Source organism: Hemitrygon akajei, chromosome 6, assembly GCF_048418815.1.
Source record: "Hemitrygon akajei chromosome 6, sHemAka1.3, whole genome shotgun sequence".
In the NCBI taxonomy this organism is placed as follows: Eukaryota; Metazoa; Chordata; class Chondrichthyes; order Myliobatiformes; family Dasyatidae; genus Hemitrygon; species Hemitrygon akajei.
The window spans coordinates 155,914,299-155,929,401 of record NC_133129.1 but is presented as its reverse complement, the minus strand read 5'-3'; the positions used below and the strand labels follow the sequence as shown (position 1 = coordinate 155,929,401).

The following is a 15,103-nucleotide window of genomic DNA, read 5'->3' as shown; positions in this document are numbered from 1 at the left end:
TTATTTTTATCTAAATCTAAGAAATTGTTAACAAAATTATTTATTCACATAATTTGAAATGTGATATTTCAGACATCAAGGCACAGGTTTATTTTTAAGTTAAAGTTAGAATTTGATCTCACTGCAACTGTTCTGTATGGCAAGTACTGTAAAGATTGGAAAGGCTGGAGCTGTTTTCTTTGGCACAAATAGTGTGTAAAATGAGTTTTAATGGGGTAAACAAGAAAGGACTCATTTGCTTTAGTAGAAACAGCAAAAAGTGGATTAAGTTATTTGGCATAATTAGTGAAGCTACCTGAAATAGCAGAAGAGGCAAAAGCCTTCATGGCATGTCACAAAAGCATATGCAGAATTGAATCGCGTATCACAAAGCTCTACTAAGGAACGTCTGCTAACAGATTTGCAAATACCTTCCACAACCTGAAAAGCAACTAGCTCCAAACAGTACCAAGACTCCAGTTCTTAAAAAAGAATGAAGCATTGAATTAAACATTTTTGTGCAATGCACAAAGCACTGGAGGAACTTAGTGAATCAGACAGCATCTATGGAAGGAAATAGTCAATATTTTGGATTAAAACCAATCATCTGAACACAAATCTAGATGAAAAATGTTGACCCAAAATGTCAACTGTCCAGTTCCTCCACAGATGCTTTATGACCCGCTGAGCTCCTCTGCCGCTTTGTGGGTTGCTCCAGATTCCAGCATCTTCAGTTCCTTCTGTCTCCATTTCTACATAATGCTGCACAACACAAGAAATGCAACACTGGGGGATAGCTGCATGCACTTAACTAGGAATAGCTCCAAGATCCATTGATGTTGGCCTTCAGAAATCTGAGAATAGCCCCTAGATCAAATAATGTCTGGCTGTGTCATAAGTTCTAAAAGCCAGAACCGAGGCAAAACAGATCTGATCCCATTGCTCAAAGAAGTTCTTTATCGCTGTAATCTCATCAAGATTAATGAAGGCAGCCACAAACCCTAACTGATATATAAGGAAGATCATGATAATCACCCTTTAGCAGATGTTCAAGTGCCCAGCTGACAGCTGATACTAACTATAATACTGGAGCAATTCAACATTTAAGATAGGTAATAAGAAATAAAAGAAATAATGACAATAAGGCAGTATCATGTTCATGCAATACTTCCATTTTCTGGATTTCCTTAGCATTTAAAACTCCATTTTCTGTCTTGAATATACTTTGAGCTTCCACAATCCTATCCATCTTCTATTGAAAAAATGCATCTCTTCTACACCCTGAACCCCCAACTTCTTATTGTGAGATTCTAACTCTTAGTTCTAGATACATCAGCCAGACAAGCATCAATCTCACAAAAGCTCAGCTCAGCCCCTAAAAAAAGTTGTGTGTGTCATCGAGATCATCTCTCATTCTTGTAAACTCAAGGGAGCAGGCTCAGGTTGGCAAACTGTCACTAATGGAGTATAGCAAACACCAGTACTTGGGTCCCAGTTTTTCAAAATCTGTATCAATGACTGAGGGAACTGCCATTTTTCCAAGTTTGTGAATGATAAACTAAGTAGAATTGGGAGAATATAAAGAGGCTATAAGGGATAAAGACCATCTGATTGATAGGACGAGAACATGGCAAATAGAATATGGTATGGGAAAATATGATAATGTCTACTTAATGCACAAGACTGAAAAGCAGAGAATTCCTTTTAAAAGACTTCATTTCTAAGTCTAAATTTATTCATACTAAATACTGAATAGCACTGATTGCCAATGTGATTCACTGAAAGTTAGCATACAGATGCAGGTAACAGTTAGGAAGGCCTTAGTTAAGAAAAGATTTGTATACAAAAGCCAAAAAGTTTTACTACAGATCCACAGGGGTTTAAAGACCATAAGATATAGGAGCAGAATTATGCCATTTTGCCGATTGAGTCTGTTCCGCTATTTCATCATGGCTGATCCATTTTCCTTCTTCTCTCCAAACTCCGGTATTCTCCCCATTTATATTCTAGACCTCTCAAAATTAATGCTAACATCACATTTGTCTTCCTCACCTTCAACTCAACCTGGGAATTAACATTTAGGGAATCCTACATGAGGACTCCCAAGTCCCTTTGCACCTGAGATTTTTGAATTTTCTCTCCATTTAAAAAAAAGTCTACCCTTTTATTTCCTATATCAAAGTGCATGACCATACACTTCCTGACACTATATTCCATTTGACACTTCCTTGCACATTATCCGAATATGTCTAAATCCTTTTTTAGCCTCTGTTTCCTCAAAACTACCCACCTCCTTCATCTATCTTGGGGCAAACTTGGCCACAAAGCCATCAATTCCATCATCTAAATCATCGACATTTAACGTAAAAAGCAGTCCCAACATAGACCCCTCTGGAACACCACTAGTCACTGACAGCCAACCAGAAAAGGCTTCCTTTATTCCCATTCTTTGCTTTCGGCCAATCAGTCACTGCTTTATCCATGCTAGAATCTTTCCTGTAATACCATGGGCTCTAAATGTGTTAAGCAGACGCATGTGTGGCACCTTGACAAAGGCTTTCTAAAATTCCAAAAACACAACCACTCCCAATTCTCCTTCATTTATCCTGCTTCTTATTTCATCAAAGAATTCCAACAGATTTATCAGGTAAGGTTTTCTCCTCAAGGAAACCATGCTGACCATGTTGGCATTTTTTCAAGGGGAATAGAATATAAAAGCAAGAAGATAATGCTGAGGCTTTATAAGACACTAGTCAGGGCACACATGGAGTATTGACAACAGTTTTGGGCCCATATCTCAGAAAGGAGAGCGTCCAGAGGAGGTTCACGAAGATGATTCTGGGAATGAAGGGGTTAACATATAAGAAGCATTTGACTTGTAGTCACTGGAATTTAAAAGAATGTGGGGAGAATCTCATTGAAACCTACCGAATGTTGAAACGACTAGATAGGGTGGATGTGGAGAGGATATTTCATATGGTGGGGGTATCCAGAACTAGAGGGCATAGACTCAAAATTGAGGGGGCAACCTTTTAGAACAGAGGTAAGGAGGAACTTTAGCCAGAGAATAGTGAATCTGCGGGGCGGAAGTTGAGAGTTTTCTGATCGGTCAGGGCATCAAAGGATATGGCGAGAAGGCAGGTGTATGGGTTTGAGCGGGACCTGGGATCAGCCATGATGGAATAGCGGAGCAGACTCGATGGGCTGAATGGCCTAATTCTGCTCATATGCCTTATGGTCTTAGGCCTATGTTGTAATGTGCCTCCAAGTACCCTGAAACAACATCCTTAACAATTGACTCCATCATCTTCCAAATCACTGAGGTCAGACTACCTGGCCTATAATTACCCTCCTTCTGCCTCTCTCTCTTCTTGAAGAATGAAATTTGTAATTTTCCAGTCTTCTGGAACCATTCCAGAATCTATTGATTCCTGAAAGATCATTACTAATGCCTCCACAATCTCTTCAGCCACCTCTTTCAGAAATCTTCACTGAGTGGGGAATCTTTGGAACTCTCTACCCTAAGAAATTTTGGAAGCTCACTCTTTGAGATAATTCAAAACTGAGACTAATAGATGTGTCAATAGTAAGAGAATCAAAGGGTATGAAAATAGTGCAGGAAATGGCACGGAGGTAGAAGATACGGCATAATCTTGTTGAATAGTGGAACAACCTCAAAATGCCAAATGGCCTACTCTTGTTTCTATTGCCCTTGTTCTTCCTATATGCCAAAAGAACTGCCTCTGCATAAAAAAATCTGATAGAAGTCAATGCAGCGATAAGTTAACATAACTCCTATGTACCTCCAGTTCATAACTTGTCTCTTTATCATCCTTAGGTGACTGTACTCCCTTCTCAGGAGAGTTTGTCAGTACTTTCTTCACATCTATGCATTTTCCAGCATCTTCTGCTATCTCCACAATGGTCAGAGGTACTGTATTTTGTTCCTTTGCGTCCTCTGGAAATAAAAAGGCCTTAATATTTAATCAGAAACTTAAATACTACTTTTGTTCATAAGTCAAACAGCTTGACAATATGGTCCATCAAAAAGCAAGCAATGTATCCTTTTACTAAATAAGCTAAGAGATGAAAAGGCAGGCAGATCTCTAAATCAACACATTGAATCATGCTAAGTTCTATATGTCAAATCAATCAAATTAAAGAGCAAACACGAGGAAATCTGCAGATGCTGGAGATTCAAACAACACACACAAAATGCTGGTGGAACACAGCAGGCCAGGCAGCATCTATAAGGAGAAGCACTGTCGACGTTTCGTGTCGACAGTGCTTCTCCTTATAGATGCTGCCTGGCCTGCTGTGTTCCACCAGCATTTTGTGTGTGTCAGTCGAATTAAATCAAGTTTAATTATCATTCAAGCCATACATAGATACAGCTGAATGAGACAGCATTCCTTAGGGGACAAGGTGCAAAGCATTAAAAAATAACAAGCAAACATTAAAAAAAAAGTGAGTAACAAATTCAAAGAAGCATATTCAGTAAAAAAAAAATATATATATATACACTCCAAGACCCCGAGAAACAATGTCCAGCAATCAATGGTACAATCTCCTGACAGTACACAGACGCACACAATCCAGCCTGTTATTCCACCACTCAAACACGGAAGAGCAACACTGAAGGGCAAGGCTTGGCCACAGCACAGCTCAACCATGCTGTAGGACTTCCACACTTCTCAGCTGGTCCGCAACAGCAGACAAACCCAAGGCTTGTGGCCTAGTTCTCATTATAAACAAGGATACATAGCTCCCATGTCAACTGTCCCTCCATCAAACCAGGGTAACAAGCCTGTAGTAATTTACATTATCACTATCCAAGAGTCTTGCAATCGTAAGAGAAATGTCTAAGACAATCTTCCATGGATATACTGCACCAACTTCGATGCTTCTGAGTAGCGGACAGCAACACGGTCTGCAGCCAGGTCAGCTCCTCCGAACCCAAACCAGTTCTTCCAACATCCTGGGGGGGGGGGGGGGGGGGGGTGGGGGCGGGGTGGTCCTCCGATATACCCACAAAGTAGGACCTGCCAAAGGACCTCGGCTTGAAAAGTCGACTGTACTGTTTTCCATAAATGCTGCCTGTCCTGCTGAGTTCATCCAGCATTTTGTTGCTTGGATTTCCAGCATCTGCAGATTCTCTCGTTTGTCCTCTGATATCCCTACCAGCACTTCCGACACACCAGCAGGCTCCTCCGATATCCTGACTAGCTTCTCCAATATCCCAAATGGCCCCTTTGACACCTCGACTGGCCCCTTCGACACCTCAGCCAGCTCTCTCTCCAACGCCGGGGCCAACCCCTTCAACATCTCACCCGGCTCTGCTGCCGACACCAGTCCAGGAACTCTGATCAACGAGCAGCTCACTAATGGAGTAGCCCGCAGTACCCAATGTACTTGCAGTATAATTGTCTTTAGATTGTAAAAAACAAATTTTACAAAGAATAAAGCACCTTTGGTTGGCCCCCGAGAAGCTGTTTTGTTCGCATGCACTGCCATCTTACAGGAAGATTTTACGTGTCGGGATTTTAGTGTGGATTCCTCAATGTAATATTAGCATGGTGACATTTTATTGCACCATTAACCTAGAAAATCCCCACACACATTTTGCCCTCTGCCATTTATGAAAAAGAACAAATTCAGTTTTCCTTGGGATCAGTTCCTTATGACCTTCATTATGTTGCAGAAAATACTAATAATTTCTCCAATAGAAATATATAAAGTACCTAAGATTAGAAACTCAGTATGGAGGAAGACAGGGATTTAGATTTCCATTTGTGAAGACCAATAAACCTCAAGCACAGTTACAAAATCTAAATTTTAAAAATGGACTGTTAATGCTACCTAACAAAAACTAAGGCACCTTTAGGTGAATTGAGATACAGAGGGATTTTGGAGTCCATGCCCAGAGTTCCCAGAAAGTGGCAAAACAAGTAGATAAGATGATAAAGGCATTACAAAGCATTCTTGCCTTCATTGGCCAGGGTATTATGTAGAAAAGTCAATAAGTCAAATTTCAGTTGTATAAACCTTTGGCTAGACCCTCATTTCTGCTATTGATTACAGTCCTGGGTGTCCCATTGCACTTGGCAATAAAACATTTCAAGCAGCAATCCACGGTCTCAATCTCCTCAAGGGAAAAGCAAGATAGACCGGGGAATTTAAGAGTTGCCAGAATCATAGCCACCTTCAAGAAAGAAGAGAAATCTAGATGTGGATTTCTCCCTCCTAATAATAAAATCATTGTCACAATAAAAGTCATTATCAGGGTTCTGGCTCTATTCAATAGCATCCACAATGACACAATCTTCACATGCAACTCCAAGAAAAATGCAGAAAGCAGCGGCATACTCTACAAATGGCCTTAACAAAGCTTTTAAACCTTTGAATCTAGGAGGTACTATGGAATACACTCCTTAAATTAGGCTACCCACAGAAATTCAACTCCCATCTTACTTTGGATTCATGACAGCACAAAAACTAGATTTTGTGCTGTCTACAACAAAGCTTGTCTCAGTTTAGGTTACAGTGGTACCCCAAAACTTTTCTCACTCTTTCTCCAATGTGTCCTATAAGAGTGGTACTGAATCATTAGAAACTTTTCATAGCTCACTTCAAAAACTTGAAACTCAGTTGTCAAGGTATAGTGCTCAGATAATGTGTGTGTTTGTGCATGCTGGCAGTCCAAATTCTAATCCATCATCAACTCAATAGCAGGTATATGATAGAACGAGATGTCCCCTCAACAGGTCCTCTACCAAACTGTCTCTGATGTCTCCATTACCCTCTGACCCTCTGACAATAAAAGGCTTTATATACCATTTGGTCAGACTACATATGAAGTATTGCAAGCAGTTCTGGCCCCATATCTAAAAGAAGAAGTGCTGGCATTAGAGAGTGTCCAGAGGAGAATTACCATGGGAATGAAAGCATTAATATATTAGAAGTGTTTGATGGCCCTCGACATGTATTTGCTGGAGTTTAGAAGAATGAGGAGAGATTCTTGGAAGCCTATCAAATACTGAAAGGTCAAGATAGAGTGAATGTGGAAAAGATGGTTCCTATAGTGGGGGGAGTCTAGGGGCAGTGAGCATAGCCTCGGAATAAAAGGATACCCCTTTAGAACAGAGATTAAAAGGAATTTGTTTCACCAGAGGATAGTGAATATATGGACTTCATTGCCACAGATGGCTAAGAAGACCAAGCTATTGGATTATACTTCATACAGAGGTTAATAACTTCTTGATTAGTATGGACATCAGATGTTACCGAGAGAAGGCAAGAGAACAGGACAAGAGGAAAATGGATCAGCCATGATGACATGATGCAGCAGACTCAATGGGACAAATAGCATGATTCTGCTCCTATTGTGTTATGGTCTCATAAAAATTCATCATGAGAACCTCTCATATAAGAAACCACCTCTCTATTGCCTTTGGTCAAATGAGGAAAAACTCATGGCATACTGGAGATCGCTGTATTTCTGGATGGGCAATAGATGGTATCTCAGGGCACTGGATAAAATACCACTAACACAGCTCAGCAAAATCCCCCAAGTTCATTGGAAGGATAAGCAAAACAGCATCATTGTGCTCATTCAGGCCAACATCCCCAGCATCAAGGCTCTGATACACTCAGACCATTACATAGAGAAAACTATGTCATTTACAGCCCAACACCAAGTCCCATAATCCAATCCACAGTCTTCATGAGCCACTCTCTGTTCAGAGGCAGTTATAAGTAGATAATAAATGTTGGCCTAGAAAGGGATGTCCACATCCTGTCAATGAATAAAAGAAATACTAAATTTTAATCCAATTTGACAGAGCTGCTTACCTTTGCTAAGGTGAATAAATGATTCCAAAAATTCCTCATATGTTTGTTCATGGCTCCTGCAAAACTTTTCCAAAGCATCACAAGTTATACCTTCCTTCTCCATTGTTGAAAGAATCATAAACAATAGTGTATTTTATGCATTACTCTGGAATAGAAAAGAAATGTTGTAAAAGACATAACGCACCAAAATTCACAGATATTTTCAGCAAATCTAAGGTGAGGGTGGGGGGGCATTGAGAGGAAAGAAGTCTCCATATCAAATCAAATGTTCAAGCATTTTAATTCCAGATGTTTTAGGTGAAATTAAATTTGATAACTACCTAATAGGAATTGCTAACTAAGTGGTTATCTTTTAATTGACATTGTTCCAGTTTAGTTGTAAAAGAATGGAAATCAAAATTGCATTTACCATGCTCTCAAGAACAAACAAATAACTACATTGCATTCATTTTTATTGTGCAAGACTGTAACATAGAGACATTTTGGACACAATAGAATCTCACAAACTGCAAATTTGATGAATGATCAGCGTTCCCTTTTAGTTATCATCCACTCATTGAAACATTTGCTCCTCCAAATGTTAAATCCAACTGCATGGGAGGTTGGTCAGATAGGTTCAGTTGCTTGGCATTCAAGATAAGGTCAGAAGTTGGATTAGACACTGGCTTTGTGAGAGAAGCCAGAGAGAGATAGCAGATCGTTGCCTCTCTGACTGAAGGCTTGTGACTTGTGGAGTGCCGCCAGGATTGGTGCTGGATCTGTTGTTGTTTGTCATCTATATTAATGATCTGGATGACAATGTCGTTAACGGCATCAGCATATTTGTAGATGACATCAAGATTAGGATGGAGTGGACAGTGAGGAAGACTATCAGAACTTGTTGCAGGATCTAAACCAGCTGGAAAATGGGCTGGAAAATGGCAGATGGAATTCAATGCACTTCAGTAGGACCACCCAGGGTAGGTCTTACATAGTGAACAGTAAGGTATGGAGGAGTGCTGTAGAACAAAGGGATCTGGGAAAACAGATCCATAATTCATTGAAAGTGGTGGCAGAGGTAGATAGAGTTGTAAAGGAAGTTTTTGGCACATTGACCTTCATAAATCAAAATATTGAGCACAAGAGATGGGATGTTATATTCAAGTTTTATAAGATGTTGGTGAGGTCTAATTTGGGGTATTGTGTGCAGTTTTGGTCACCTACCTACGGGAAGTATGTAAATTAGGTTGAAAGAGAGTACAGAGAAAATTTACAAGGATGTTGCTGGGACTGGAAGACCTGAGTGATAAGGAAAGATTGAACAGCTTAGGACTTTATTCCTTGGAACATAGAAATTGAGTGGAGATTTGACAGAGATATACAAAATAATGGAGGGTATAGATTGGGTAAAAGTCAGCAGGATTTTTCCACTCAGTTTGGGTGAAACTACAACTAGAAGTCATATTTAAGGGTGAAAGGTGAAAAGTTTAAGCCGAAAAGAGGGGAAACCATTTCAGAGGGTTGTGAGAGTGTGAAACAAGCTGCCAGTGCAGGTGCTGCATGAGAGCTCGATTTCAACATTTAAGAGAAGTTGGAAAAGGTACATGGGTGGTAGAGATATGGAGGGCTATGGACCCGGTGCAGGATGATGGGAGTAGGCATTTTAAATGGTTTGGCATGGACTAGGTGGGCTGAAGGCCAGTTTCTATACTACACTTTTCTATGACTCTTTGCATACATGGCCAATCAATCCTGGACCAATTATTTTCTGAATACTGGTAATTCAGGAATTATGGCAAACATATTTATATTAAGTACAGCTCTGAATAAAATCTAGTGAACAAATATAATGATGTCTGATATAGTGATAGCTTTTATCTTCAGTGAGCTGGAGTGTAAAGGGAGAATTAATATGAGTATTATAAAAAAGTATAGATAGAATCATATATTTTGAGTATTGAGTATTTGATAATTGGAAAAACTCACAAAGCAAATAATGAATCCGAATACAGCTTATGTTTTCAAAATTAATTGTTTTTAACAATGAAACAAGGATACTAAATCACAAAGCATTTCAAAACATAACAGATAAAATCTATTACAGAGCAGGTACCCAACTTCTGCAATTTTTTTCCTCTGGGGAATCATGAATGAACCAGTACAAAATGTTTACATGAAGCAATCTCAATGATTTATGCAAAACTTGGTGGTTTGGTAACAGGAAGCATTTGTATCTATTGTCTGACTTCTAGCATTGATAACTAAGTTAGAATACATATAAACTGATGCCATGTTTTTAAAGCTTGTCCGAAAAAGTAGTAGAAAATACCTTTAGATAAATTACCCAATTTATTTGTTGATGTTATAACTGACATCAGAAGTGAAAATGATCCCCTGAAGAAAACATGCCATCAAGTAAGTGATCAAATTATTTCTTTGCAATGTGGCTGTATTTTTACAAATAATTGTGTAGGAATGTAAATGGAACTAAATCAATTGTTTATGATCTTTTATTGAGCTGTTTTTACTCAAGTGCAATATTTCACTAAAGGAATGAAGAAATTGCAATTATAATTCTGTGCTTCATACACTATGATGTTCTAAAATGTGTCTCTGTCAATAAAATATAGATACTGCAAACAGCAACTTAGATGTATCTTCTTTTGTGGTACTAACTGAGGAGGAAAAACACTGGTTAGTAAACTGAAAGAACTTGTAATTCCTTTTCAAAAAAATGCCATGGTCTATGAAATCATGTCACCCACACGGACCACAATAATCATTAGAAGCCCATTTGCACTAATCACATTTAAACACTCCACTCCCTTCCTCATGAAGTCCCATTAACCTACCCATCTGAGGGGTTTTGGAATATGATAGAAAACTGGAAGAAAGTCACACGGAAAACTTGCAAACTCTACACAGACAGCACTGGAAATCAGGAAATGATCTTGGGTCGCAGGAACTGTAAGACCGCAGTTCTACCAGCTGTGCCACTGGGCTGGCCACAAAAGTGGGACTTTGTTAACTCACAATTCCTCTTAACCCCAATATCAGCTAGAAGGACAAGGGCAGCAAAAGCATGGGAGTTGCCCTCCAAGCCACATACCATTCTGACTTAGAAAGACCGTATACCAGTACTTGTTCCAGTAAGATGGCGGCGCGTGCAGACGCAGCGGCTTCTATGGGGTCAATGGAAGGTTTTATTCTCGTGTTAAATGGTTTTGTTACATTCGTAAGACCTTCCTGGACATTAAGAACTTGAAGTACTGCAGGTCTACTCCATTAGCAAGTTGCTCATTGGTGCAAGGAGACTGGACTTGGTGAGGACCATGGTGGCATGGAACGCTGCAAGTCCAATTCACTAGTTTCTTGGCAGGGAGGCTGTATGGCATCAGTCACAGTGAGGACTAGGCCTCAAGCTGTGGTGTTGCCTGTCTGCAGCTGGCCAGGGGAGGCGTTGGAGTTGCGTGGGCTTCATGGGAGACCAGAGGCGGTGTGTGCAGCATCCACGGTGGATTCGGTGCTGTCCCCCAATGCTCACTCAGCAGAAGGCAAACTATATTGTGTTTGATTGCAGACTACTGCAACACTCATGGACTCAGCAACTTGGACTATATTTCTTCTGTATATTACTACTATTTTATATGTGCCTTGTGCTGTGTAAGACTATTGGTACTGTATTCTGTACCTTGGCTCCAGAGTAACACTGTTTTGTTTAGCTGTATTCATGTATGGCTGAATGACAATTAAACTTGAACCTGATCATGGTTTCTTCATCACCACTGGGTCAATAACATGGACCTCTCTCCTTAATGGCATTGTGGGTATATCCACATCTCAAGGACTGCTGCAATTCAAGAAGGCAGCTCACCACCACCTTCTCAAAGGCAATGAAGGATGGATAGTTAAAGCTGGTTCCACTGCAAAGCCCACACCCCTGAAATCAGGGTTTCCAAACCTGGGGTCCTTGGTCTATGGCATAAAAAAGGTTGGGAACCCCTGCCTTAAATGAATAAAAAAAGATTTAGCAAACATTAACACATTTCCCTTCATCAAGCCCTCGCAGTCATCTTGACACCCCACAATGCTTTCCTATCTGTTTGCACAATTCTAGCACAGAGCACAAGGATCTCAAATGCAGCTAGAGTCCATGAATAGCAACAGGTAAACATCTTCAATGACATTGGACAAGTAACAAACATCAAGATGATAATATCACATTTTTTCCCATCAGATAATGGCATGAAATCTTTTGTGTCAGTCCAAGAAGGCATAAACAGCTGTGGTTAAATGTCCCCTCTAAGCAGCAGCTTCACATCTGCATCATTTCTTCAGAATGATATGGTAATATCATTGTAATTTCTTAAACATAGGACATACAGTACTGTGCAGAAGTCTTCATCACATATATGTAGCTAGGTGCCTAATATTTTTGCACAGTACTGTATTAATTTTCTGTAATGCACTGTACTGCTGACACAAAAAAAATTCACGATTTATGTGAGTGATGATAAACCTGATTCTGATATGGGTCTCTAGTGTAGACTGGTTTGGAAAAAGGGAATGGAGAGGGGAGGGAGCGGGAAGCAACAGAGAGGCATTCTATAACAATCAATAAACCAATTGTTTGGAATCAAATGACCTTGCCTGGTGTTTCAGGGCTGGGTGTGTCTGCACCCGTGCCAACCCCACACTCGGCACTCCTTCCCTTCCACCTGTCCCACACACCTCCCGCAGCGCTCCACCATCACCATTCCCAACATCCTTTGTTATTGCCAGATTTACAAACTCGCTCTCCACTCCACCTTGACAAATACAGTACTATGCTAAAGCTTAGGCACCCTAGCTATAAATATGTGGAAACTAGTAAGCCTGGACAAACATTAGTTTCGTTTAATTCTCTTAAGCATGCTACATACTGCTCTTTGCTCACTAAAGTGCAATTCAATCGATAGCAAATTAGCCCACTGAATTACACTGAGACTATGCCATGCAACAGGTCAGGACACAATTGATCCAATATCATCTAAATCTCTTATCTTCTCATTTTATTGCTTCTTCAAGATAATTCAAGCATAATTCACCTTTTTGAAGTCTGTGCTGGTTAGAAAGAGAGAGAATTTTGGAAACAGATTATGGTCATCAATGTTACTTTTTCAAGTAGCGTATTTGCGCTAACATCTCTTTCTCCCTGGCAATCAACACAGGTACAGCGCAAGAATGTGTGCTTAGCCACTGCTCTACTCTCTCTAAACTCTCCATACACATGGCAAAGCACTGCTCAAATGCCATTTATAAATTGGCCAATTACACCGCAGCTGTTAGCAGAATCTTAGATGGTAACAAGGAGATATATGGGCAACATAAATTTTCTCTGTACTCTTTCAATCTTACTGACATCTTTTCTGTAGGTAGGTGACCAAAACTGCACACAATATCCCAAATTAGGCCTCACCAGTATCTTATACACCTTCGACATAACATCCCAGCTCCTGGGGTCAAAGTTTTGATTTATGAAGACCAATGTACTAAAATCATTTTCTATGACCCTATCTACCTGTGACACCATTTTCAAAGAATTATGTATCTATATTCCCAGATGATTCTGGGAGTGGTGACACTCCCGCTACCACTCATGGTCTAAGTCCTACTCTGCTTTGTCCTCCCAAAGTGCAACATCCAATACTTGTCTGCAGTAAATTCCATCTGCTATTTCTCAGCCCATTTTTACAACTGATCCAGATCCAGCTGCAACCTTTGGCAGTCTTCTTTGGTGTACACTACACCCCCAACCTTGGTGACATCCACAAAGTTACTGATCCAGTTTACCACATTAACATCCAGATTGTTGATAAAGAATACAAACGGCACACTACTAATCACAAGCCGCCAGTCAGAAAGGAAACCATCTGCTACCACTCTCTGCCTTCTCCCACAAAACCACTGTCTAATCCAATTTATTACCTCCATCCTGAATGCCATGTGACTGACTGCACCCTCTTGACCAACCTCCCAAGTGGGACATTGTCAAAGGCCTTGCTAAAGTCCATTTAGACAAGATACACTATCTCGTCTTCATCAACTTTCCCGGTAACTTCCTCGAAAAACTTTGAAATTGGTTTGACCTGATCTACCATGCACAAAGCCACGTTGACTATCCCTGATCAGTCCGTTTATCCAAATACTTATATATCAAATTCCTTAGAATACCTTCCAGTAATTTCTTGTTTAAAATGGGCTTCCAATTTAGATAACGCCTTGCTGGCAGCATACAAAACTACTAACTACTCTATTGATCACACTTTACCTGGAAAAATATCACTGCAATCAATAGACTGTGACTTCCCTTTTGTAGATAAGCTTTTGAATCGCCTGTACAACCTGGCATTTTTGCAGTGTGAACTGAAATCTCGAAGGTGCATCACGGTTACGTTGTGACGTGTGCGGGCCAAATCGAGGTGGTGGGACACAGGTCTGAGAGTGAAGTTGTCCGTTGCTGGAGCTGACTTGGAGCCAATTCAAAGCAGCAGATCCGAAGCAAGGCAGAGTCGAGGTGGCAGGGTCCAGGCCTAAGAGCGAGGAACAAGCCAATGTTTAATCGATTTAAGTGTCAGGCCAGATTGGAAAGGTCAGTGTGGGCTGAAGCAAGGCAGCGAAGCCCAGGCCTGACAGCATATCGAGGCAGCAGAGCCTGGATCTGAGAATGACAAACAAACCAAGGCTTGGGCAATTTAAGCACTCGACCAGATTGAAAAAGTCAGAGTGTTGGGGCAGGAGAAAAGAGGCAAGCTGGTGTTCAGCTCATTACTCAGCAAGGTCTTGGCACTGAACTAAGGCTGTGGCCTGTAACTAACGAGCTCCTGTACCCTCTGTAGTGATGACTGGCTTTGTTGCTGTGAACTCAGTTTCATGAATTTTAGTACTAAATGTTATTTGCTTACTTGTTATTGTTTGTACTATTGGATAACTTTGCACATTGGGTATTTATCGGTCATTTTTACTGGGTTTCTTTGTTTTGCAGCTGCCTGTAAGGAAACAAATCTCAAGGTTGTATAAAGTCTGCAAATATTGATAATAAATGTGCTTTGAACTATAAACTTTGCAACTCCTGATGTCAGGCTCACCAAACTTTAATTTCCTGGTTTATTTTTAAAGCCTTTCTAAACAATGGAACATTAACTATCCTCCAATCCTGCAGCAACTCACCCCTGGCTAAGTTGTTTTAAGTATCTCTGCTCACTTCCCTTGGCGAGCACCTTGTCAGGCTCTAGGGATTTATCTACCCTAATTT

The 15,103-nt window shown here is 40.4% G+C and overlaps 1 protein-coding gene across 6 annotated transcripts in view; it reads right to left on the bottom strand.

The window, feature by feature from the left end:
• iftap (intraflagellar transport associated protein) overlaps window positions 1–15,103 on the bottom strand; it is a 39,270-nt gene that overhangs the window by 13,823 nt on the left and 10,344 nt on the right. For 4 of the 6 annotated variants that reach the window (XM_073049641.1, XM_073049645.1, XM_073049644.1 and 1 more), the window contains exons 2-3: window positions 7,831–7,975; window positions 3,783–3,937 (exon numbers count right to left, since the gene is read on the bottom strand). In XM_073049641.1, coding sequence (XP_072905742.1) covers window positions 3,783–3,937; window positions 7,831–7,948 — 273 coding nt within the window. In that variant the 5' untranslated portion in view covers window positions 7,949–7,975. Of the gene's footprint in view, window positions 1–3,782; window positions 3,938–7,830; window positions 7,976–14,119; window positions 14,141–15,103 lie in introns of those variants that run through there. The other 2 variants (XM_073049642.1, XM_073049646.1) reach the window with 2 other exon arrangements.